The sequence below is a fragment of the Leucoraja erinacea genome, chromosome 26 (assembly GCF_028641065.1).
Source record: "Leucoraja erinacea ecotype New England chromosome 26, Leri_hhj_1, whole genome shotgun sequence".
NCBI lineage: Eukaryota > Metazoa > Chordata > Chondrichthyes > Rajiformes > Rajidae > Leucoraja > Leucoraja erinaceus.
Window position 1 is genome coordinate 12945690 of NC_073402.1, and position 26624 is coordinate 12972313.

The following is a 26624-nucleotide window of genomic DNA, read 5'->3' on the forward strand; positions in this document are numbered from 1 at the left end:
TGGTTTAGTTGGGAGATGGTGGTTGGCAGCAGCATGAAGTTCTTAGGACTACATCTGTCTGATGACCTGACGTCCACGGCCAACACCACAGCTCTGGTCAAGAGAGCCCAGCAGCGACTTCACCCCCTCCGAAGACTACGGAAAGCAGGCCTCCCCACCACACATCTATGGACTTTTTACAGGGGGACTGTCGAGAGCACACTGACATACGGCATCACTTCCTGGTTCGGGAGCTGCAAGGCGTACGAACGGCACCAACTGGACAGGATAGTGAAGACCGCAAGCAGGATTATTGGTGCTCCACTCCCCTTCCTGCTGGACATATACAAGAAGAGATGCATCAACAGAGCCATCTCCATCATCAAAGACCCTTACCACCCATCGCATGACTTTTCCATCTGGGAAGAGGTACAGGAGCATCAGCTGCAAAACCAGCAGGATGCTCCTCAGCTTCTTCCCACAGGCTATAAGACTGTTAAATGAACTTTCCCCCCTGCCAAGTATCGCGCACAAACCCCCCACACTGCAGCAGAGCCACTGTTGTGCCGCTGCCGGTCGGAACGGCTGTTGAATGTTATTGAATGTTATTAGAGGGTTAAATTGTTCATGACATGTATTTTAATTTTAATTGCTATTTATTTTGTAACGAAAACTGAATGGACACTGGTTGAGAAACGTTTTTTTGTTTCCTCTGAGTATGCGAATACTCAGGAAATGACAATAAAGATTTACAATTACAATTAGTTCACTTGAAGGACATTGTTCCCTAGTTCTGATGGAGAGTTAATCAGGATACGTTAAATTATACATAAGTGATGACCGTCCATCTCTGTTGCAATCGTAACCTTGAATGTAATCCCTAGTCTATCGCACAATTATATTTACCCAATGAAAACAAATCTGTCAGTCAGTCTTAAATCAGTTTATTAGCAATAAAATACGGACATTTGAAAATAGTTTGTATTTTATCAATCATAAAAATAATAGTACAGTACAGGAACAGGCCCTTCAGCCCACAATGTCCATGCCGAACATGACACCATTGTAACGAGTCTCCTCTGCCTCCATATCCCTCCAATTCCTGCACAGCGATCCATGTGCCTATTGAAAAAGCCTCTTAAATGCTACTATCGTATCTGCCACCACCAACCCTTCAATGGGTTCCAGTCACCCACCATCTTCTGTGAAAAAAAAAACCATGGCCTGAACAATTCCTTTAAATTGTGCCCTCTCACTTTATAGCAATGTCCTCTTGTCTTTGACATTTTCAACATAATGCTTTATGAAGTTATTTGCATATTTCAGCATAGCCTCCTTAAGGGGTCTATCAACATCTCTATTGCAAGAGTTAGAAGTCATTAAATCATAACATCAGTATTAACCCGAGAATTGCATCTGATTATCATACTGATCAACTGAACTTATCAGCTCAAACTCCTACCCTGTCTTCTCCAATTATGTCTTTGCTGAAACTTTACGTGTGAATGTAAAAGCAGATTTGACAATTGTATAAAGCAGTAGAGATATGACCAGCAAGAAATAAACTAGATTTTCAGGATGATTTGTTAATCCTGCAACAGAAGACTGAGGTGTGTTTAATATAAAATGTTAAAGCTGCCTAGCTACTTTATTGGAGAAACGTTTTGTAGGACAAGAGTTCCTGTGAATTAAAGTTAATACATCATAAGCACAACTTCTGAACACTCTCAATTTATAGCAGATAACTTTATTTGTTTATATTCTAATTTTGGGCTGGTAGGGATTAATGTAGAAAATAAACTTCAGTTTTTTATATTAAAGATGCTGGGGCAGTCCCATAATCATAATTTGACTTTGGTATACACAGATACCAATTTTGAAAGAGTATCGTTCATCAAGTTTCTGCAGTTTGAATTTCATCAAACATACCACTTAACAAACCACCTCAAATGCATTTTAATTTGCATTTTTTTTCATTAAAGTGCTAACTCGGTGGATGGCTAATTATAATAGTATTAGGTTGGAACTGGAGAAAGTAGATCGAATCTGTGAAATTCATTGCCACAGAAGGCAGTGGAGGCCAAGTCCATGGATATTTTTAAGGTGGAGATTGATAGATTCTTGATTAGTTCGGGAGTCACAAATTACGAGGAGAAGGCAAGAGAATGGGGTTGAGAGGAAAAGATCAGCCATAATTGAATTGATGGGCCAAATGGCCTACTTTTTCTCCTATAACTTATGAACCTAAGGTAGCTGTTTAGTGGGTCTGTCCCACTTACGCAATTTTTTTTCGGCGATTTGCTGGCACCCGTCATAGTCGCAGCAGTTCGCCGAAAATTTTCAACATGTTGAAAATCAAGCGGCAACCAGAAAAAGGCAACTACTGATGATCATACAGAGTTCACCCCACAACATGTCGCCAGGGTGTTGCCTGTATGGTCGTGAGTAGTCTCCTTAGTCGCCCAAATAGTCGTAACGTCTTTCTGGTCACCGCTGAATTTTCAACATGTTGAAAATTTTAGGCGACCTGTAACGACCTATGACGGGTGTCGGCAGTCGCCGAAAAAGTTGCGTAAGTGGGACAAGCCCATTAGGGTAAATCTACATCTGGCATGTGTATTTTACAGACTAGTTGATTATCGTTGATGACTATGTTCTTGTGTGGATGAAAGTTAAGGACCAAGTTTCAGGAATCTTGGATGGCAAGATATTGTAGGTTTAGTCATAAACAAAAATGAAGCATGGATAAGGTTGAGGAAACCAAAATCCCAACCCAGGTCCTTGTGGAATATAAAGGAAATAACTTAAATGAGAAGTTAGAAGGGCAAAAATAGACCATGAAATGTCCTTGGCAAGTAAGATGAGGAAGAGTCCCAAGACACAGGAGCAAGAGGCTTGGTAGGTAAAGGGTAGGTCAGATAAAGGCCAAAGGAAGGAATTTATGTGTGAAGCCAGAAGAAGTAGTGTGATTAACTAAAAGTCCCAGCACTAATTAATTCAACTGGGGTGATAGACGTTCCGTTAGAGACTCTGTCTAATGTAATAATTTAAAACTGGCTCAAAAAGTCATATGCACTCGAGTTGTATTGAACATAATTTGAGCTTGAAATTCTGCAATATTTTACATTAATTATGGCAATAATGTTCTGGGAAAATTGAGTCAAAATGAAACAGAATTAAGCAGAACCTCTCGGGTCACATACTTACTTGATAAATTGCAGGGAATGGACTGACAATGTTTTGAGTTGGTATCTTTACTCAGACTTCCGAAAATCATCTGTCCATTCCCTCCACAGATGCTGCCTGACCCGTTGAGTCCTTCCATAGATGCTGCCTGACATGCTGAGTTGCTCCAGTACTTTGTGTTTTGCTCAAGATCCCAGCATTTACTGTTTCTTGTGTCTCCACTACAAATTGCACACATCCGATGAATCATCCACCAAATATGCAGCAGTTGGGCAGTGAGAGGTGGATGGAGAAACACATCACTGTGTTCTACACATTTGAAATCCAAGTTGGAAACTAGAGATGAGTTTATTCCAAGCTGACCTCCAGAACACTAAATATTGATTACAATGGTTTCACACTTTTGATTATTTTTTTTTAGAAGGGATACACAAATCTGAGAAAGATCTGAGAGCATGTCATGGAGGATTTATGTTATTGATGTAGTACCAGACCCACGATTCTTCTCTTAATCTCCAGTCTTGTCTCAGACTACATAACTAGTACATCAAAGACTTCTGTAATGGCAAATTTCTGACACTTCCCAGTATCCAACTTTCCTTTGCCATTACTACACAGGTAAATAGGTGATCTTAAGCAGATCAAATAGAAAATATTTTCCAGTCGTTATTTCCAATTATTGGTTCTTTATTGAAGTAGTTGTACAAACAAAGAGATGACCAGGCTTTCCTTATTCTGCAAAGTGGTAACTAGCTGTTCTTCCTGGTCTGGTGAAAACTGTATTCTCTCTACCCCTGTGCCTGGTCTGCCCTTTCCTGTCCCCAATGCCCATATATGTACACCACTCTGTGCATCCTATGACTGCCCCTAAGTATTCAAAATAATACTGCAAGATATATCTTGACAAAATAATATAATATGCCAGCAGTCGCTAGCCTAAACATAAATGGCTCCCACAACATCTTGGTTTGGTTTTATCTTCAAAATCAGATAATTTGACTACATTTCTCAAGCAGAAAGAAAGATTTGCTTTATATGTACAGGATAGTTTACCTAAATGACCACATCAGACCATTCAAACTGCATTAAAAATTAACACGCTCATTAAAAATTACAGCACTGAATAGTTTTGCTCACTTTCTTGTTAAAGTTGCTAGTGTTTAGTGATTTAACTAATGTCATAAATGGAATCTTAGTTAAGTTCTTTTTGTAGGTATCTGATCAATTCATGGCATTATATATGCCATCTGTAAATTTGGTATTTAAAAGTTCTACTGTTTTACAACAAGTTGAATAATGATCCGTGGCGACATGAGTGTAATTCAGATGATGCCATTTGGCACGGCACCGTGATTACCCTGTGTAAATTTGGTCATCGCAGACTTTAACTTGTATTGTCACTTGTCATTTGAGACCATGTAACACCACCAACAAATTAGTCCAGATGAGACAAGGCAATCTCAAAGGGGAACATGGGAGAGGATATTAGGGAAATACACAAGATTTTAGATGGACGTTGTTGAAATAAGGAATACTACTTGAAGTTATGTAAGCCAAGAAAGTGTTGGTTATAAGTGGCTTCAGAAAGTGTAGATGTTTGAAAGATTTTCATCCGTAGGTCATAGTAACCCTTTGAAATAGTGTCTTGGATAAAACGCTGGACCTGATACATTAACATAAGGTGCTTGAAGGAGACTTCACTGACTTATCCTAGCTGAATAAATTAAAATGGGATGATTGGTCTTCCTCAATTGAGTTTATCTTGTAACATTCCCATTATTGGAATTATAGTGTGGGGAAAAAAAAGGTGTAAGCTATTAAATAAAGGGCGGCAAGGTAGCGTAGCAGTATAGTTGCTGCCTAATGGCCCTGTCCACTTAGGCGACTTTTAAGTCAAGTCAAGAGAGTTTATTGTCATGTGTCCCAGATGGACAATGAAATTCTTGCTTGCTGCAGCACAACAGAATATTGTAAGCAAAAATACAGAACAGTTCATTTCAATATACTCTGCAGTCGCCACATGTTGCCGGGGAGTCGCCTTCATGGTTGTGAGGAGTTCCCGCACTCTGGGAACTAGTTGTGGCCTCATTATGGTAGCTGCAAATTTTTCAACTAGAACTTTTCGACTAGAATTAAACCGCCATGGAGAGTAGAGAGAATTCTCGTGCCGTAGGTGGGTCGTCAGGAGGTCCCTGTGGGTTGCCAGGAGGTTGAAGGTCCTCGGAGGTTCTCGTAGGTTGTGGCTGGTGGTGACCGGTGAATTTCATTGGCCCATTGGGGGAAAAAAACAGAAGCAGTAGTTTTCAGAACCAAGGATAACCGACTGGTAATGTTAAATGTCCGCTAAGCTTCACAGCCGTGTCTCTCTGGCTTCTTAAAAGTTTCCTCCCCCCTCTCTTAAAGGACTTGCAGTACACTGTTTTAGCCGTCTTAATTACAGCGCCAACCTTCCTGTACATTGCGGTGTGTGCCTGTATCACCTTGGCTTTGCACCGTGTGAATTTCACTCAGACAGCACTCCCCTCGTTTGACCTGTTCCCGGCCTATATGACGGGCTGGTGAAGGAAGCGTGTGTGTGTGTGTGTGTGTGTGTGTGTGTGTGTGTGTGTGTCTCTCTCTGTCTCTCTGTCTGGCGGTCACCTGAAAATCGCTTAAGTGGGATAGGCCCATCATAGCACTTGCAGTGCCAGAGACCCAGGTTCGATCTCGACCACAGGTGCTGTCTGTACGGAATTTGTACGTTCTCCCTGTGACCGCATAGGTTTTCTCTGAGAACCGGGATAAACTAAAGGATTTGTCCTTTAGAATTTGAATGTTCTTTCTTTGGTAGCAGTAAACAGCTCCATTGGTGCTTTCAGTCATAGGTGAGAGAATTTCATTTGAGGGAATTTACTGTGTACACTAATTCCCATTTGGAAACAACAATCTTGTCCTAAATCATTAATGTAAGATTGTAGGCCTTCACAGTGTCTATCGGATGACTTATTTCATTGGATGCTGTGAATCCAAGCTGACCTGCCTTTGCTATGGTAAATAAGTGTGAGCCGAAAGTAAGAGAATGATTGCCATATATAAATTACTGCACGTCAGAATATACGTGTGGGGGTTGTCGCTGGCAAGCTCATTAAATATAATGCATTGCACAAATGATAAGCACTAATTATTATTCAGTGACCCAGAAGACGATGAATGAGTAGAATTCCAGTCGGTGCACTTTCTTAACATTTCTCACCTTTGGCTGGTGGAGTCCATATATAGAATTCTTAATTCCACAAAATCAAGTCTGATGTGCAGTCAATTCTCTCATCTCCCCACAGGACAGGTGCACATTAAGTGAGCATGTTTAGTGCTCACATTGAGTACCCCTGGACTTCAGGCACACAAACTTCTGTCAGCAAACTCTTAAAGCTTCTCATTAAAACTTTGCAAACTTTGCAGTGTGTGACATTTAAAGATCTTGCTTTTGCTTTTGTTAATGGAATTTGTCACAGACAGATGGATTCTTCAAATTTCCTTTGACCACCATTTCAAAGGTTGGAAAAGTAAAAAATAATTCAGATTATAAAATAGTTCAATAAACACATTTGCATGCCTCAATACATCTTTACATAACCTTCTGATTTTGCAGAAAATATTATGATTTTTTTTTTTTTTGCCATGACATTAATTAACTGTAGTATGCAGGACATTTTAAAATCAAGTTTTAAAGATCAGATGTTTTAAGTTCTTTATTTTGACTTCATTGTGTGAAATCCTGTTTTGTGCCTAATAAGCATTGCCTTGTGAAGATTGCACTGTGAAATCAGGACTTTAATTCGTAACTGGAGACAACAGTTTCAGATAAATTGGTTAAAAAAAAATCTGCGGTGAGATGAGATTAAACCACAAACGTCACTATGATTTGAAAATGACTGCTTCAAAAAGCAATGGAAGAAGTGTGTGAGAAGGAACTGCAGATGCTGGTTTAATCCGAAGAGGAGCACAAAAAAGCTGGAGTAACTCAGCCGGTCAGACAGCATCTCTGGAGAAAAGGAATAGGTGATGTTTCGGGTTGAGACCCTTCTTTAGACTGGTCAGTCTGGAGAAGGGTCTCGACCAAAACGTGTGGATGAAAGTAAGGGAAGCTCATTGTGGGGTTCATCGATGGGAGTTGCTCAAAGGACAGCAATATTACAATATGATTGTTCTGAGTGCATAATTACAGACACTCCTCAATGCAATGCAAAAATCCAACACTCAAGAGGAATATCATCAGGAGAATCGTAACATTTTGTGCCTTCAAAGCAGGAATGGCATCATCCATGCAAGCTCAACTTTGGACCTGGTGTACAGTTTAGTTTAGTTTATTGTCAGGTGTACCGAGGGACAGTGAAAAACTTATTGTTGTCTGCTAACCAGCCAGTGGGAATACTATACATGATTACAATCGAGCCGTTCATAGTGTAGAGAGACGTGATAAAGGAAATAACGTTTCTTGCAAGATAAAGTCTAGTAAAGTCCGATTAAAGATAGTCAGGGCCAAATTTAAGCAGTGAGCCAATTTAACCAGAAACTACATGATCCTATCCACTCTGAATAACCAGGGGAACATTTAAAAAAGCAGTACACATTTTTGTAGCTTTATTTTGAGCCACTTAGATTTCATTGTTTTCACGCGTAAGTATATATGTGAATTGTGCTCTTGTCTTGCAGTTAAGATCAAGTCCTTTTCTGAGTTAATGTGAAATTGTTCAATAATTTCTCAGCTGCTGTGTTTGTGTGTGGCACAAGATGGTAAGGGAATGTAATTATAGGAATTGAAGGGTGACATGTCCAATTTGCAAAATGCTTACAGGCTAACATCGATCACTGAAAAATTAGTGTACGAATACACTTTAAAACAGAACCACAATTGACCAAATGCTGTGTTGAAATATCACAAATGCTGTAACCAAATTAGGTAATACATAATAAACGACATAGATGTCAACTCTTGTGAATCAGCTTTTAGATGCAAGCCACAGTAAAGCCAAAGTCACTTAATGTGAGAATGTAAGTGAATCAGCGGAGCTCCCAACTGTTGTGCAGTGTTCACACACTGAGGGTCACAAGGGCTGACTGTTTTAGTCCCTGATGCTCGAGAGAGGGTCTGAACAATTATTTAAATAAGCATTACAAGAGGCTGTGTAGCAGTGTGAGCTGTCATATATCATGTCCGAGATTTTGATTTGCTTTTTACACCAACTGGAAGATTATGCATACAATATGCTTCAACCAACCATCTTTTCCCTATTTTTACATATTTTTGACAGTTTTTTTCCATGCAAATTCTATTTAGGAACTGAGTGCTTGTGTTATTAAGGCCGGCGTTAGGATTGAACCATTGAACTATGCCCGGCAGTATCAATATTCAGGATTCAAACTGCAAGGAACTGTGTCTTAGACACAATGTTCCATCTGGTTCAGCTCTATTTATTCATTCTGCTACCTCACAATGTTCAGTTTTGTCATTTAAAATCTAATGTAACTGCTGACCAAGAAAATCATCTCCATTGAGAATGGTATGTTTAACAACCTATGCACAATGAACTCCAGAGCCTTGAGCATGATCAAATGGGTCCCATCCATTAAAATAAACTTAATTTACTGCAAATATCTACTTTTGCATGCATAGCCAGGACCATCTACATGTCAATTTTGTGGAAGTTGCAACCAAAATGGGTGGCACAGATGAGCTATCTGAAATTTGCTGCTTTTTTTCCCAAATGTGCAAGTCACCAAAGTGACAGGCTCTCCTAATTTAGGTAAACAGAAACATTGTATTATACAACAGAATTTCTAAACCAACACCTCTTCATTAAGGCAGGCGGTCCCCAATAACTATATCGGCTGATGGCTAATTTGGGTTTCACAAGCATCATTCCACAAGGACAAAGGAAGTAGAGGTTAGCCATTGAACCCCTTTACACTTGCTCTGCCATTAAATTAGATCATGACTGTTCATTTACTTCAGCACTTACCCTATATCCCTTAATTTCCTAAAAAATGATAATCTACCAGATAGTTCAGATGTTTTATGATTGACATTCTCTCAGCAGAGTCTCTTGACATTTAGAAGCATCTAGGTGAAGTATAGAAGGCTATGGATGAAATGTAAGATCATTGGTGTGCAGGGACATGATGGGCCAAATAGCCTCGCGGTAGACTTGCTGCCTTACAATGCTAGAGACACGGGTTTGATCCTGACTGCAGGTTCTGTCTCCATGGAGTTTGTACCTTCTCCCTGTGACTCCATGGGTTTTCTCCGGGTGCTCTGGTTTCCTCCGACATTCCAAAGATGTGCAGGTTAATTGGTTTCTGTAAAATTATCCTTAGAATATACGATTGAACTAATGCACAGGAGAGCATTGGTCTGCGCAGATTTGATGGGCCGAAGGGCCTGTTTCCATGCTGTATCTCTAAACTAAACTAAACTATTCAGCGTAACTGATTCATTGAGAAAGGTGTGAAAATTGCAGGGTGCTTATTTCCATCACTGATTCTGCTGATGATAAGGCAGTCCAAACCCACAGATAACAAAAACCTGACCAAAATCAGAAATGGGCAAGTTGATAAATGAAAAGAAACCTGCATGCCCTAACTGACTGCCTACTTGATTTTCTCAACTAGCTGCACAATAATACAATAGTAGATTCAAGAACTTCCTCAACATCTTTTGTACAAAGTCTGATATAATCTCTTGCAGCCACAGTGCCTTGTGTGTGATAGAATATTGTTACCAGGGGCCCTCAATCTAGATTGGTGTGGGCACCCTCTTCATCTGTGTTTTACTGTGTTCCACTGTACCTTTTCAGTTGCTGAAGAATTTCTGACCCATAAATGTGTGTTCAGGCATGTCCCTTGCATTTATTTTATTTCTATAGAAGCAAGTAACTTCTATAGAATCTAAGTAGCTACTAATATTTGAGCAATTACCATCATATGGGTAGATCCTAAAACAATGGATCTAGCACATCACCGTGATCAGTATAAATTGATATGGTTGCAAAAATTAATTCCACTCCATAATGTACAATTTGTGTTTGTATGTTAATGTTTCACTTTATCATTGAGGTTGCCTTCCCCGTTTTACGCAGGAATTGCAGAAGTTATTGTTCTATTGGCCCGACTTGCACTGGATGATTCTTTCATTAATACACAGCATGAGATTTTGTTTGCAACAGTAAACTATCTAATCAGTTCACAGCTTGGCGCATGGCCTGTGAACTACATACCAATCAGTACACAGTCGTTTCATGCCTGCTCTTAAACATCTGACAACTCGGGATAGGTCTTTATTAAAGAGATCACTCCATAACTGGAAAATAATTGTTCCAGGCAACATCTCCATCTCCATGGCTGTGTGGGGATCGTGGCTATGTGCCTTATTGTGGAGATTGAAAGGGATGCTGAAGAGACCATGCTGTTAGGGGAAGTGTATAACTAGAGAGGAAGGATTGTCTATGCAGTTAAAGTGGCAGGAACTGAGTAATATAAATGAAACTAATTCACATATTTTGAAAAGTTGTGTTTATATTGTGCAAGGGTGGAAATCGCTATCAAAACATGAGAGGGACACAATTTCTTGGTGGCCACTCGCGCGCGCACACACATGAGCACATGCGCATCCACACACACACACACACATAGGTGAGGCATCGGAGACTTCAGCCATGGGCCCTGTGGATGGTAACATCGGGAATTGACCTGGTTGGTGACCGATTCTGAACTCCAGTTTTATCCGCCCTGAATCGTGGGGCTTGAATCGGCCTGTTCGCAGGGCCTTTCATCGCCCGGCGCAGCGTAAAATAGGCTGGCAGAGGCTTCAACATTGGGAGCCTTGATGCAGCAGTTTGATTTTAAGTCACGCCGGGCGATGAAAGGCCCTGCGAACGGGCCGAGTCAGCTCTTAGAAAGCGTCTGATACCTGCTTGAATCTGCTTTTAAAAGCTACAATGTGATAAATATCACTTAAACAAATAATACTGAAGCAAATAAAGGCAAACAGAAGAACCAACCTTGGATGGGGAAGAGAGAGAGAGAGAGATGGGGAAAAATTACTAAATAATATGAGTGACCATGAATGTGGGACTTACCTGGAAGCCAGCCAGGAAACCCATTTGACCAGAGCCCTTAATGACCTGACCCCTTTAAACCCGATACCCGTTTAAATTTTTCCTTTCCACCAAGACATCCAATTAGTTCAAAATGGTAATTGTACCCGCAGCAGACAGCTTTAAGAAATTCTCCGTGAATACGTTCAGTAATACTTGAAGGTCAAAACACAATTGGTGACTCATCGTGTTAATACAATGTTAATAGAGACAATTAAAAAGTGCTTTATAGTGTTACCCCCACGGTCTTGCGGAAAGCAGAGATTTTAATAGATATTTTTTCCACCAAATTTAAAAATCTGGATTATAAATCATGGGGGTGGGGGGGGGAGGGGTTGTCCCCCACCTCTCAAAACATAGGAGTGACGTGGGCCCACCGGATTTCTTCCCATGGTTGTGGCTCCCTATCGTCAGTTGGGACGAAGCAGTTGAGTGAGTTGAGTTGATTTTTGATTTCTGCCATTGAATTATCCTTGCACATAACACTTGTGCTGCATTCAAGTCAACATTTATGCTTGAAAAACATAGGCTTACTTTTGTTTGTATTCTTACCATCAAACAATCTGTAATCCTCATTCCAAACATTGCACGGAATCTAGGAATCTGCTGTCATTGCCTTGTCAGGTTAAAAGGGCTCTGTCTGTTAGTTGCAATGATTCGCACACACTAAACTGTTTGTGGATAACATGGAGTTTTACAAACACAAGCATTTTTCAAAACACAGAGGTTAAAATGCAAGCCGATAAAACCACATCAAATCGATGATTGGATTATCTCCCAAAATTTCAAGTCTTTATTTTTCAACAGCAGATAATGGTACAAGTAGAGGTCATAAGAGTGACAATATAGAAATGGGAGGTACACAAAAAAGCTGGAGAAACTCAGCGGGTGCAGCAGCATCTATGGAATATAGAAATGGGTTTCAATTCATGGGAATTTTGAGAAATATTTATTAGTTGGAATAGATTATTACTCTCGATTCTTGAAGAGAAGTAGCATTTTTGTTCAGTCTGTATCAATTGGCTGTTTATCCCAAATGGGTTTTATAATGTTAATGTGGCTTTTTATGTCCAATTGAGTGGACTAATTACAAGGCACCACGTTAAATCCATTTATTAAGAACCATTTGATAAAGTCAATAATATCAGAGCACATCTATGTAATGCTTTCTCAAACAGCGTACAAAAATCTAAGATATTAAATTTGCGTTCAACCTTATTTACAATGTGTTTATATTGGTTCCTCTCTTTGGCAGTATTAAAGCAGTCCCAGCAAAAGTAAAAAAAAATCATTAACTCTTTTGTGGAAGGATGTGTTATTCTCCCTTTTTTTTGCATTATCTTTGAACGGACTTTGACATGGTCATCCAACCTTGCTCTGCTAAACATTTGGCTCTGCTTATTTGTGAGATTGGGATTTGGTTCCTATTACACTCACCATTTCTCAGCCAGAGCATCTACTGCAATGACTGCTCTTCCTTTACCCTGCAGTCAACAAAATCCATCCTTAGTCCCTCCTCTTCCTTATTGTCGCAACATTTACAATGATATAGTCAGCATCCATGTGCGTATTCATGACACTTAACTCTACTTCCCAGGAAATATTAATGCCTCATCTGCCTATTCATCATCAGATTAGTTATATGTTTATTTTAGTTTCGAGATACAGCGTGGAAACAGGCTCTTCGGCCCACCAACTCCGCACCGACCAGCGATCCCCGCACAATCACACTACCCATCACACACTGGGGACAATTTACACTTATACCAAGCTAATTAACCTACAAACCCGTATGTCTTTGGAGTGTTGGAGGAAACCAAAGATCCTGAGAAAGCCCACGTGGTCATGGGGAAAACGTACAGGCCGCACCCGTAATTGGGATCGAACCCAGGACTCCAGTGCTGCAAGCGCTGTAAAGCAACTCATCTGCACCATGGTTTAGGATGGAAGCAAGCCCCTCAGCTCACTGAGTCTGTACCGATCATTGAACCCATTCAAATTAGTTTCATGTTATCCCATTTTCTCATAACTTCTGCTGTGCTCAGATTGTAACAATAAAACAAGATTTGTAAACTAATGAAGACCATGCTCATTAGATATAAGTATATGATCCGAGAGTAAAATAGAGAATTACAGGGCATCTTGATTCAGTTCCAGGTTTGTTAATTTTGCACTGTGCCCTAATCCCTTTATCAATATTAGTGCACTGGATTACTTGAGAGCGATAAAAAGCCTGTTTGGTTGTTTCGTGGAATATGAGGAATGGGATGTTTTAATTTTAAGCTTCCCGAGTATTCATACCCTCATTAATTTGGTCAATTGTCTAGCTACTATTATTACTTGTTGCATTGTTATTTAGTCTAATATTAACTGTATTTCTATGTAACTGCAATCAATATTAATGTTCAACAATTACCCAGTTGAGTCTCATCGCTATTTATCATCATAAATATTTATATATGTTATGCCAACTGGCTGCATCTGTGTTGTGAGATTCCAAATTTAAATCTAGATATATTTGCAGAAGCCACAAATGGTAATCAATCTTTCAGTGTTGTTGCCATTGCAATCTCAGTGTCTGTTTATTGTCCATTGAGGTATAGCATTCATTAGGAAGATGGGCTGTGGTTTTCAACTTATTTTTTTCGTTTTACTCACAAGTTACTGTGTTTGAATGTCTCATCCCCAGAGTTCATCATTCCTTTTGTCATAATCAACTAAAAAAAAATGCTAAATGACTGATAAAACGCTTCACATTTTCATCCTGACCACGGTGAGGTGAACAGTGACAATAGGGTGTTTAAGAAGGAACTGCAGATGCTGGAAAATCGAAGGTACACAAAAATGCTGGAAAAACTCAGCGGGTGCAGCAGCATCTATGGATGCTGCTGCACCCGCTGAGTTTCTCCAGCATTTTTGTGTACCAGTGACAATTGGGTGCTTGGGGTAAATGCAGATATGCAGGCTTGTTACCGATTGCCACAAAGATATTTATTTAAAATGGGACATCGGGACCAAGGTTAATTTTGTAGAGATTTTGAAGTCTAGTTATACAAAGAGATATTAACCCACACAGAGTGAAAAGGGTTACCATTGCACTAAAGCTGGGCTATTGTATAGACTGAAGATAGACACGACATGATGGAGTAGCTCAGCAAGACAGACAGCAAGGAATGACGATGTTTCAGGGTTGAGACCCTTCAGACTGCAGTCTGAAGAAGGGTCTCAACCCGAAACGTCACTCATTCCTTCTCTCCAAAGATGTTGCCTGTCTCAATGAGTTACTCCAGCATTTTCTTCGGTTTAAACCAGCATCTGCAGTTCCTTCCTGCACTATTGTGTGGACTGTTGCTTGTGATACTGTGACTGTTCATGTTTTGTTTTAATTAAAAATATCAATTCACCGCAAACACCGTTTTTATATGGTACCTTCAATGTAAGGCACCGTGCCCGTTAATGTTTTCAACAATTATGGTGATGATGATTCAATGTAATGTATGGCCTAAAGAGCTTAACAAGAACATTATCAAACAAAAGATAGACACAAAAAGCTGGAGTAACTCAGCGGGTCGGACAGCAGCTCTGGAGAAAAGGAATAGGTGATGTTTCAGGTCGAGACCATTCTTACTCCAGCTTTTTGTGTCTATCTTTGGTTTAAAGAAGCATCTGTAGTTGCTTCTGAATATTATCAAACAACGGTTGAAACATCAAACCACATGTGGAAATGATCAGTTAAATGGAAGCATGTATTCAGGTGTGGCCTAGGAAAAGTTTGCTCAGGTTTAAGTGTTTTTTGTGGAAGAGATTAAACTGGGGATAATCAAGGAGTTGAGTGTGGAAGGCAAAACTATTATTGAAGAATTGTAGGATTAGAGGAGATAAACAGATATGAAGTAAGGAGAAGGCAATGATTAGATGATAACAGAGATTTTAAAGCAAAGGTGTTCTTTAGGCGCGGGCCAGCATTAGTCACTGGATTAAAGGATATATACAGCTCATTGACTATGGGCAGCAGCTTTGCAGAGAAGAAACCTTTAAATTAATTTGAGGATCATCAGCTGATAAATCACAGCTTCCACCATTTATATGCTCATTCCAAAACAAACCACCTTCTTCATGCAGTAGTCAGATAATACATTTTTCCCAGAACCTGCAAAAGGAACAAGCAAGCACTGATAATGAAGACTCCATTAGTCCAGGATGCCCCTATACTCCAACCTGGCTTCCCAGGTGAGTCCAATAATGTGGCTGTGTGATCTCCCTGAAGGTGTTGGGATGTTTATCTTTGATCCTGAAGGAATCCATTCACAATACATCGTAAGGGGAAGAAGACTAGTCATTGCTGAACAATAAATAGACCTTGTTCAGATCAGTGGAAGAAAATATTGACATTTGATAGCAGGGGGGCAACAATGGAACATATCGAAACTATGAACTGAATTGAATACGTCAAACATATGCCAAGAAAGCTTAAAAAAAGGACATATGAAAGACTGCATATCCAATCTATCTATACATAACAAAACCTCTGATCTTGTCATCTTCCGGTTTGACGGTCTTTCTATTTGCGCAAAAACGGTTCGTGATAGCGCTATGATTTTTCGCCAGTTCACTCACCGTTTTCCTATGCTGCGCTTGCACCAGGTTTTGTTCCGATCAGTTGAATGTCGTAAAGGTTAACGTGGTTTAAAAATCTTTAAATCGATCTCTCTTCTCCTGCCTTCCAGCACCGCGTGGATTAGCCTATTCCCCTGTCACTCCTCGGGACGATCCGCCCCTTCCTGTGCCATCGCGTCTTTACTGGAGCTGAGGATAGCCGCCGGAGGTTTCCAACCGGACTTTTGGAGGGACCCGAAGCAGCCCAGCCCCGCCCCAGGCAGCCCAGCCCCAGGCAGCAGTCCAGCCCCAGGCAGCAGTCCAGCCCCAGGCAGCAGTCCAACCCCAGGCAGCAGTCCAACCCCAGGCAGCAGCCCAGCCCCAGGCAGCAGCCCAGCCCCAAGCAGCAGCCCAGCCCCAAACAGCAGCCCAGCATCAGAGACCCGGCCCAACTCAGTCGGAGATGTTGCCGATATCGCCAAACAGAAAGTGGAGACTCTGAACCCGGCAGAGGAGAACGCCCAGCGCCCGCTGCGAGTCCCCATTGCACCGCCAATTACACCCACTGCCCCTCTGGTACCCCTCGCTGGCTCCTCGCCCCTCCCCTATGATGCCCCCTCTCCCCCTCTCTTTTCTCCGAGCTCACTCACCCACCGGAGTCTTGTCTTCTCTCTCCCTTTCTCTACTATCTTCCCTTCCCCTGTCCTGCTTGTTATGTTTCTGCTCCCTTCTATTACTGACATCTAACCCAGCCTCAATTGGCCCTGCACAAACCGGGCTCCATTAATTAAGCAGCAAGAACAATGGGAGTCCTTATCAACACTGCCTTAAATATCAGAACAACTTGCTGATGGGATCTATGGTAATAAAATCTACTCCATCATTTCATCAATGCATAGAGACCTATAAAAATGTTCCAGAGAGTTTTGATTTGGAATGGAAGTGCAGACATTGGTGTACATACACATATATCATTAAATGTGGCATGCCTATACAGAAATTCATCAAAACCAAGTAAACAGAATCGGTAGTTTTATGTGAAATATAAAACCAATTACATAATGTTAAAATTGTATGAATCCTTACCTCTGTAACTTTTGAATGTCTAAAAACACCACATGTCTGACTTGGGTCTTGTTTTAAGGATTTGTAATTGAGAAATACCAAGAAACTTGAATTTCATCACAAACCAACATAACAACTTTATGAACTTCCTTAAAATTACCAAGGGTTAATCTAATCTTATTAAAAGCAAATTATAACATTGACGTAATAGTCTCCAATGATTGGAGAGAGAGAGAGAGGGTTGTAAAGTTGTGAACGTATTCAACTGGGCTGGGAAAACATTGTGGTGCATGTTTATAATTTGTAATTATTCATCATGAACAATTGTCCAAAGAGTGCATGAATTTAAAAAGATTAAATTAGATGATGGAGACAGCAATATTAGAAAAAAACATCGCACACAAGCGGAAGAGTAGATTTAATGGAAATATCTGGGTGTTGAGTGACACCAGCATGAGTTTGATGAGCCAAAAACTTGTGTCAGTGTTGTAGCATTCCGCGGCTCAGTAAAGTAATATCGGAAACAAAGTAGATCCTGAAGCAGCTGATATGCGTGGGGAAAAATAGATTGAACTGAATCCGATTTTTTTTCCTCAGATTCTTCCCACCAATGTGCCAGAATTTAAGATAAGTGCATCAATTAATTGGAGCACAGTTCTGCTTTACAAATGAAAGCACACTGCTGGAGTAACTCAGCGAGCTAGGCAGCATCACTGGAGTGCACATGGTTAGGTGATGTTACAGGTTGGAATCCTTCTTCAGATTGATTAATTAGGTGGAAGGCCAGCCATGTATTTTATAATCTCAGTATTTTTTTACAATAAGTGAGAAAGCTCATGCTTCTCAATTTATCTTCAGGTATTAAAACATTTTTTACAAAATGTAGTCAGATTTCCTATTAAAAATAGGAATAAGATTTTTTTCCTACTATTTAATGATGGGATACGTGAAAATCACATAAAAACCAAGATCATTAATTGTGATGTTCACAGAACAGTATGTCCATTTTCACCTTGCATTGCCACATGAAACTGATTTTTTTGGTTTCAGTTTGTTATTCCCTTTTGATATCAATGTTAATCCCTACTTATAATATAGGTTCTTGCAGCTGCTGGCTTTTCTGTAAATAGCACGTAAATGCAAAAGTTGCATAATACAGGCAAAGTTACATAAAACAACAACCATCAGTCTGAAGAAAGATCTCACCCGAAACATCACCCATTACTTCTTTCCAGAGATGTTGCCTGTCACGCTGAGTTACTCCAGCATTTTGTGTCTACCTTCGATAATACAAGCAAAGGTCTCTTCTTGGGAGTGTTGCTATTGCTTGAATGGATGCTGCAATTCTGGAAAGGTAATAGGTAGCAATGTGTTCCCCAAGAGGCAAAGGTAACTGGATACCCATTGAAGGTAATGCCCAGAGATGGAATGGCTACAATCCCAGCAGGATGTTGCCAGAGGTGTGAGCTCAATCGATGCAGGCGTACACTTGGGGGCAACCTGCAACGTTTCCGTGTCTGCTCCTCCTGCTCCAATGAGCAGAGGACCTCTTCTCTACAGACTTTGGTTGCCTCACCAACACAACAGCACAGTAATGAGTAGCAAGTTCTGTAATGCAGCAGCGATAAGCAGGAGTAGCCTGGAATGTTCCCAAGGCTGCTCATGAACGTTACTCCATCGACACTGTCGTCTCATCACATTTACAAAGTTTGAGTGAGGTCACAGATCTCGGTAAAGATAAAGAATGTGTTTGGGGGCTTAACTTGGCCAGGGTCCAGGAGAAGTGAGATTTGTAAAGTTGTTTTTTTTTTAATGTAGACCGGAACTATTGTTTTTCAGTGCAACAAAAGATTAATTTTCTGTGTTCTGCAATTGTTTATGTGATTTCAGAGTTTTACAAAGGAAAAAGGACAGGCACAAACAAACATATGTTGCTGTTTGCTCAAGTTTCTAATTTTTCCATGAATGATTTAAAAAATCCAGAGATCCTCGATCTCTTTGCTCCACAGGGGCGGCACAGTGGGGAAGCTGGTAGAGCTGCTGCCTTATAGCGCCAAAGTCCCGGGACCTGAGACTGATGTTGACCTTGGATGATGTCTATGTGGAGTTATCACATTCTTTCTGTGACCCCGTGGGTTTCCTCTGGGTGCTCTGGTTTCCCCCTGTATCTCAAAGACGTACAGGGCTTGTAGTTAATTTGCCACTGTAAGTTACCCCTAATGTTTAGCGAGTGGATGGGAAAGTGGGATAACGTAGAACTAGTGTGAATGGGTGATCAATGGTTAGCATGGACCAAAGGGCCTGTTTCCTAAACTGTATCTCTAAACTGAGCTAACACACAACTCTGGACTGAGTGCCATTGAAGTAAAACTGCTTATTGTAATTGACAAGTTGATCCATATCACTTCATCTATGAATTGAAATCGTCAATTCTTCATGAAAGTAGATGTAATATATTTAGATGGCCAGATATCATGGTATAATTTGGTCAGACCGATCTTAAAAGTTTTATTCTAATTTTTTGACCAATTGTTTCTTGTCCATTTTGTTTATGTTGTTTGTTAAGGAGGGAAGAAAGCTTGTTTTAACAGACGATAAACATATTTTGATTTTACAGATTGCATATATTACCAATGGATAATATATAGCCAATAGTTAATTTTTGATCCTTGTTTTTTTGCATGTTGCACCCGGCTTCAATAAAGGTGGCACATTTCAAGCAATCATAAGCCCTGGTGATTCTATGTCTTGTATGTAAAATATATATCCATTGCCAACATTTTTCTTTCAGAGATAGAACAGGGAACCTGCAGTGATCCTGGAATTCCAGCCTATGGAAAGAGAGAGGGCAACAGCTTCCTTCATGGTGATGTTTTGAGGTTTGAATGCTTACCTGCTTTTGAACTAGTCGGCCTAAAGTCCATTACCTGCCAGAAGAATAACCAATGGTCAGCCAAGAAGCCAAGCTGTGTCTGTAAGTAGTATAAAACTATTTTTCGCTGTATCCATATTTACAAAACCCTAGACTTTTTTCTTTTTCCTCAGTTAATCATTTTCAGTCTTGAAGTTGTCCGACATCATGTATATCAAGGAATACCTGCCGTATAAACAATATAAACTATCAATCTGTAGGAAGGAACTGCAGATGCTGGGTTAAACCAAAGATAGACACAAAATGCTGGGGTAACTCAGCGGGACAGGCAGCATCCCTGTAGAGAAGGAATGGGTGACGTTTTGGGTCGTGACCCTTCTTCAGACTGATCTAATGGGTGATGTTTTGGATCGAGGCCCTTCTTCATACTGATGTAATGGGTGGCATTTCAGGTCAAGACCCTTCTTCAGTCGAAAGAAAGGTCTCGACCTGAAACGTACCCATTCCTTCTCTCCAGAGACGCTGACTGTCCCGCTGAGTTACTCGAGCATTTTGTATCTATCTAAACTCTCAATCTCATGATTGCAATTGAGGAAAGTGAAGTCTTTGAAGGATAGCAACTAATTGAATTTGTGATGAAATAAAGGAGGGTTTCGGCAGCAGCATACAGCACACAGTCTACGGTGATCTCTAATTATCATTGTGAAGTCCCACAGAATGGAACAAATGATTTATTTTCTAATGCAATATTCTTTCAATTTGAAGCTGGAACCAAAAAGGAAGTTGTACTTTGCCGTCAAAGAGCATGCTGTTGGTGATGCAGAACAAGAAAAAATAGTGACTCAACAAGAAATTTATATTGGACAATGACAATGATAATAATTAGTCTAAGTGGTTGTGATGGGGATCTGAAAATTAGGGATTTGAGAATTAAACGATAGACCACCAATAGTAATTGTTAAAACATCTTTACCATTCGGCTCAAGAGGTTGAGGCTTTTGTATAAGGGAAATTGTTAATGTGGAAAAATGATTGGGATTAATAAAGTCAAATCGAGTTTATTATCATATGCCCAAGTGCAGTGAAATACAAGTTCCAATGAAAATTATGCATGCACAAGCATCACAGATACATAGATTCAGACAACACACAAAAATGTAAATTATACATAAATTGCCCATAGATTCTTCAAGGGAGTGAAATTATAAAGTCTATATTATATATTATTATAAAGAAATTATAAAAAAAACAACATTAGTGGAAAAATACACAATTTGAAAACAAGCCCATGGTGATGCTTTTGCTGAGGCAGGATTAGCATTGTGCAGATCCGTTCAAGAACCAGATGGCTGTAAGATAGTAGCTCTTCCTAATCCTGGTGGTGTGTATCTTCGGGCTTCTGTACTTTCTTCCCTGTGGTTACAAAAAGAAGGCATGTCCGGAATGATGGGGATCATTGATGATACATGCTGTTATCTGGTGCAAACATTGACGATTCTTTCCACAATGCATCCGTAGAAATTTGTTCGGGAATTCGGTGACTGGCCAAATCTCTTTAAACTTATAAGAAAGTAATGAATGAGGTGGATGAATTGAATGTGCAGTTAGTGGTTAAGGAATATGATATAGTTGGAATTATGGAGACATGGCTCCAGGGTGACCAAGGTTGGGAGCAAAACATGCAGGGTTATTCGATATTCAGGAAGGATGGACAGAAAGGAAGAGGAGGTGGGGTGGCATTGCTGGTTAAAGAGGAGATTAATGCAATAGAAAGGAGAGACATTAGCTTGGATGCTGCAGATTCAGTATGGGTAGAACTGCAAAATAGCCATGGGCAGAAAACGCTTGTTAGTGGTTTACAGACCAACAAACAGCAGGAGGGAGGTTGGGAATAGCATCTAAGAATAGCAGGATTTTAGGGATGCATGTAGAAAAGTTGGGGGAAGCAGGAAATTAGGGATGCGTGTAGCAAAGGTACAGCAGTGATCGTGGGTGACTTTAATCTACATATAGATTAGGCCAACCGAATTGGTAACGGTGCTGAGGAGGAGGATTTTCTGGAATGTACACGGGATTGTTTTTTAAACCAATATGTTGAAGAACGGACTAGATTGCAGGCAATCTTAGACTGGCTATTGTGTAATGAGGAAGGATTAGTTTGCGATCTTGTTGTGCAAAGCCCCTTGGGCAACAGTGACCATAATATGATGGAATTCTGCATTAGGATGGAAAATTACACAGTAAATTCAGAGACCAGGATCCTAAACTCAAATAAAGGAGACTAAAGGTATGAGACGGGAATTGGCTAGGATAGACTGGCAAATTATACTTAAAGGGTTGACGAAGGTGTTGCAATGGCAAATATTTAAAGACCATATGGATGAACTCCAGAAATTGTTCATTCCTGTCTGGCAAAAGAATAAAACTGGGAAGGCAGCTTAACTGTGGCTAACGAGGGAAATCAAGGATAGTGTTAAATCCAAGGAAAAGGCAAAAATTGGCCAGAGGAAGCACCAGACCGGAGGGCCAGGGGAAATTTAGAACTCAACAGAGGAGGACAAAGGTGTTAATTAAGAAGGGGAAAAAAGAGCATGAAAGATGGCTTGCGGGGAATATAAAAACTAACTCTAAAAGCTTCTTTAGATATGTGAAAAGGAAAAGATTAGTGAAGACAAATGTAGGTCCCTTACAATCAGAGACACGTGAATATATAATGGGAAGCAAAGAAATGGTAGAACAATTAAATAAGTAGTTTAGTTCTGCATTCACTAACGAAGATACAAACAATTTCCCAGAAATATTAGGAGATGGAGGATCTAGTGGGAGGGAGGAACTGAAGGGGATCCACATTGGTCAGGAAATGGTGTTGGGTAAATTGTTGTAACTGAAGGCAAATAAATCCGCAGGGCCTGATGGTCTGCATCCCAGGGAACTTAAGGAGGCGGCTCTAGAAAATGCGGATGGATTGGTGATCATTTTCCAATGTTCTATAGATTCAGGATCAGTTCCTGTGGATTGGAGGGTAGCTAATGTTATCCCGCTTTTTAAGAAAGGAGGGAGAGAGAAAACAGGGAATTATAGACCAGTTAGCCTGACATCGGTGGTGGGGAAGATGCTGGAGTCAATTATAAAAGATGAAATAGCGGCACATTTGGTTAGCAGTAACAGGATCTGTCTGAGTCAGCATGGATTTATGAAGGGGAAATCATGCTTGACTAATCTTCTGGAATTGTTTGTGGATGTGACGAGGAAAATGGATATGGGAGAGCCAGTGGATGTAGTGTACCTGGACTTTCAGAAAGCCTTTGATAAGGTCCCACATAGATAAATGGGCAAAATTTGAAAACATGGTATTGGGAGTAGGGCACTGACATGCATAGAAAATTGTTTGGCAGACAGGAAACAAAGAGTAGGGATTAACGGGTCTCTTTCAGAATGGCAGGCAGTGACTGGTGGGGTACCGCAAATCTCGGTGCTGGAACTGCAGCTATTTACAATACATTAATGATTTAGATGAAGGGATAAAAGTAATATTAGGAAATTTGAGGATGACACAAAGCTGGGTAGCAGTGTGAACTGTGAGGAGGATGCTATGAAGATGCAGGATGACTTGGACAGGTTGGGTGATTGGGCGTATGCATGGCAGATGTAGTTTAATGTGGATAAATGTGAGGTTATCCACTATGCTGGCAAGAACAGGAAGGCAGATTATTTTCTGAATGCTGTCAAGTTAGGAAAAGAGGAAGTACAACGAGATCTAGGTATCCTTGTACATCAGTCACTGAAAGTAAGCATGCAGCAACAGCAGGCAGTGAAGAAAGGTAATGGCATGTTGGCTTTCATAATAAGAGGAGTTGAGTATAGGAGCAAAGAGGACCTTCTGCAGTTGGACATGGCCCTGGTGAGGCAACACCTGTAGTATTGTGTGCAGTTTTGTTCTCCTAATTTGAGGAATGACATTATTCCTTTGACAGAATGCATCATAGGTTTACTCCAATTATGTAAGTTCAGTGATGGTCTCGTTTTACCGAACTTTCAATTCTAGTACTGGGCTACACACATTCATAAAATACATTGTTGGGTTGATTTTCCTTATTTAGCTTGATGCGAACTGGAAGACCGCTCTTGCCCTCCTTCATCCTCTGTACCTGCTCTTATATATTCCTCTCTTCCAACCAAGATTTCATTGTTTATCAAAAATCCTGTTGTGCTCAATACTTTAAAGATTTGGTATCAATTGAGGAAACATTTCAAATTTGTAGCTGCATCTCCTTTAGGTCCATTATGTAACAATCACTTGTCCTCCCTCACATTTTGATTCCGTTTTTTCAGTGTGGCATAATGAAGGTATACAATGTTTTGTTGATCTGTTTTCAGATGGTATTTTTAACAGCTTTACCAATTTATCATAATTGTATAGATACCAGCAAATCATGTTTTTAGGTACTTCCAAGTTAGACACTTCCTTTTTCTAATTTTCCCTCTTCACCTCCACGACAAAATATGGGATAGTTTGTTTACTTTCAAGACCCAACAAAGAGGGATTGTTTCAGAGATGTATGTCCGCATTTTGGATCTTTGCGATCAGTTCAACTCTAAAACAAGGGCTGCTTGGAAGAGCTGGGATTTCAACTTACTGAGGAGTGGCGGGATAACATTGTGGGTGGGCCATGTACTGTCACGTCTTGCGCTCATCTTGCTGAATAAACTGTGTATAACCTTAAACTCTTTCAGTTTAAGGTTATACACAGGGTTCATTTTTCTAAATCAAGACTGTCTGGGATTTATCCAGAGGCGGAGGATAAATGTGATAGATGTTCGGGTCCACACTGTCATCTGAGCCATATGTTTTTTCTTTGTCCACGATTACATAATTGCTGGTCCGGCTACTTTAATATAATGTCTACTGTAATGGGAATGCATCTACAGCCCTGTCCATTGATTGCCATCTTTGGGGCCCCGGATGAAGTCAGGTCGATTAAACTCTGTGCAAAAAGAAATGATTAATTTTATATCTTTAATAGTCAGACGTCGCCTACTACAGTGGAAATCCCCTAACCCACCCTCTGTGTCACAGTGATTCTTAGATGCAGTGTTTTTTCTTAGACTTGAGATAATTAAATATACATTGAGGGGATATACTGATAATTTTTTTCACAAATGGCAACCTTTTTTTATCATACTTTACAGACTTGCAGGTTCTGACAGACTAAGGGCTGGTTTGTTAAATTTTGTTATGTGTAGGTGCACTCTTCACTCTTAATTAGCCTGGGTGAGGTGGTTGGGGTGTGCGACTGATGGCATGGTTGCATTATATACATAACTTTTTTTTAAAATATTTATTTTATGTTTCTGTACATTTTTGTATTTTTCTTTTGTGTATTATTTGAGTGTTTCTTATTAACATGTCCTTTTGTTGATTTATTGAAAATGAAAACCTAAATAAATAAATAAATACGATCGTCTGGTGAGGGAAGGAATCTGGTTGCCGTGGCTATTTATAAAGCCACAGATGTAATGGACTTTAAGGCAGTTTATCATGTGCAGCAGACTCTGAAATGCAACTAAATAATGTTCTAAATTGTCATGACATGTTTATTTTTATTGGGGTTTTTTTTGTTGAAACATGATTGCCTGCAAGCTGTCAACTCATTTCAGCATTTCAGCTGACTGAACAGTTTGGTGTACACAACAATAATAATTTTAGCCCAATCGATCATTGGGTTAGCTATTTGCTTGTTATCAAGTGGCAGCTAGCATTCTTGATTGTTGAATGAAAATGTGAGTGAATTCTCCTCCGTGTCATTATGATTCTTTTAGGTGGCTTTTGCTGTTCAATATCAAATGACCGTAATATTTTATTCTGTTTTCAGTTTCCTGCTTCTTCAATTTTACAACTCCATCTGGTGTTCTGCTGTCTCCCAACTACCCTGATGATTACAGCAACCACATGCACTGTGTATGGCTGATTATTGCAAAGCCGGAGAGCAGGATTCACCTGGCCTTTAATGACTTCGATGTCGAGCCGCAGTTTGACTTTGTTTCTGTGAAGGATGGGTTAAATCCTGAATCGCCCGTCTTGGGAACTTTCTCTGGAAACAAAAAATCCCTTCTCCTTTGACCAGCAGCGGGCACTTGTCACGTTTAGAATTCCTGACAGACCACTCTACAGCTGCTCGAGGATTTAACATCACCTTTACCAGTAAGTACATGGGATGTATTCTTTCTCTTTTGCAGGTAGCATATTTGAACTTGCCACATGAACATTTCTTTGAGAAGTCTATCACTATGAATTGGAAGCTTTCATTATAATTAAGGATTTGTCGATATTGTGCATCCAATGTTGATAAGAGGACTTACTGCATTTTATCATCCAAGTACATTCCAGCACGGCTACCAATGTTTTATATCGAAAGGGAGGTGGGATGAAGAGGAGAAAGCTGACCGTACCCTGCTGCATTTGAAGGCACAACCTTCAAATTTGGGGCAGCATGGTGGCGTAGCGGTAGAGTTGCTGCCTTACAGCGCCAGACACCCGGGTTCGATCCTGACTGCGGTTGTTGTCTGTATGGAGTTTGTACCTTCTCCCTGAGACCCCGTGAACTTTCCTCAGGTATTCCGGATTCGTCCTACAATCCAAAGACATACATTATAGGTTAATTGACTTCGGTAAAAATTTTACCTGGTGTGTAGGATAGTGCTAGTGGCCGGGGATCGCTGGTTAGTGCAGACTCGGTTAGCCGAAGGGCCTGTTTCTACACTGTATCTCTAAACTAAACTGGATTACTATAAAC

General features: G+C 40.3%; 1 protein-coding gene across 1 annotated transcript in view; it reads left to right on the forward strand.

Annotated features, from left to right (window-relative positions):
- Positions 1-26624, forward strand: part of csmd2 (CUB and Sushi multiple domains 2) — a 577487-nt gene that overhangs the window by 129267 nt on the left and 421596 nt on the right. Inside the window, 3 exon segments of the mRNA XM_055656152.1 lie at positions 19750-19932; positions 25704-25930; positions 25933-26032. Coding sequence (XP_055512127.1) covers positions 19750-19932; positions 25704-25930; positions 25933-26032 — 510 coding nt within the window.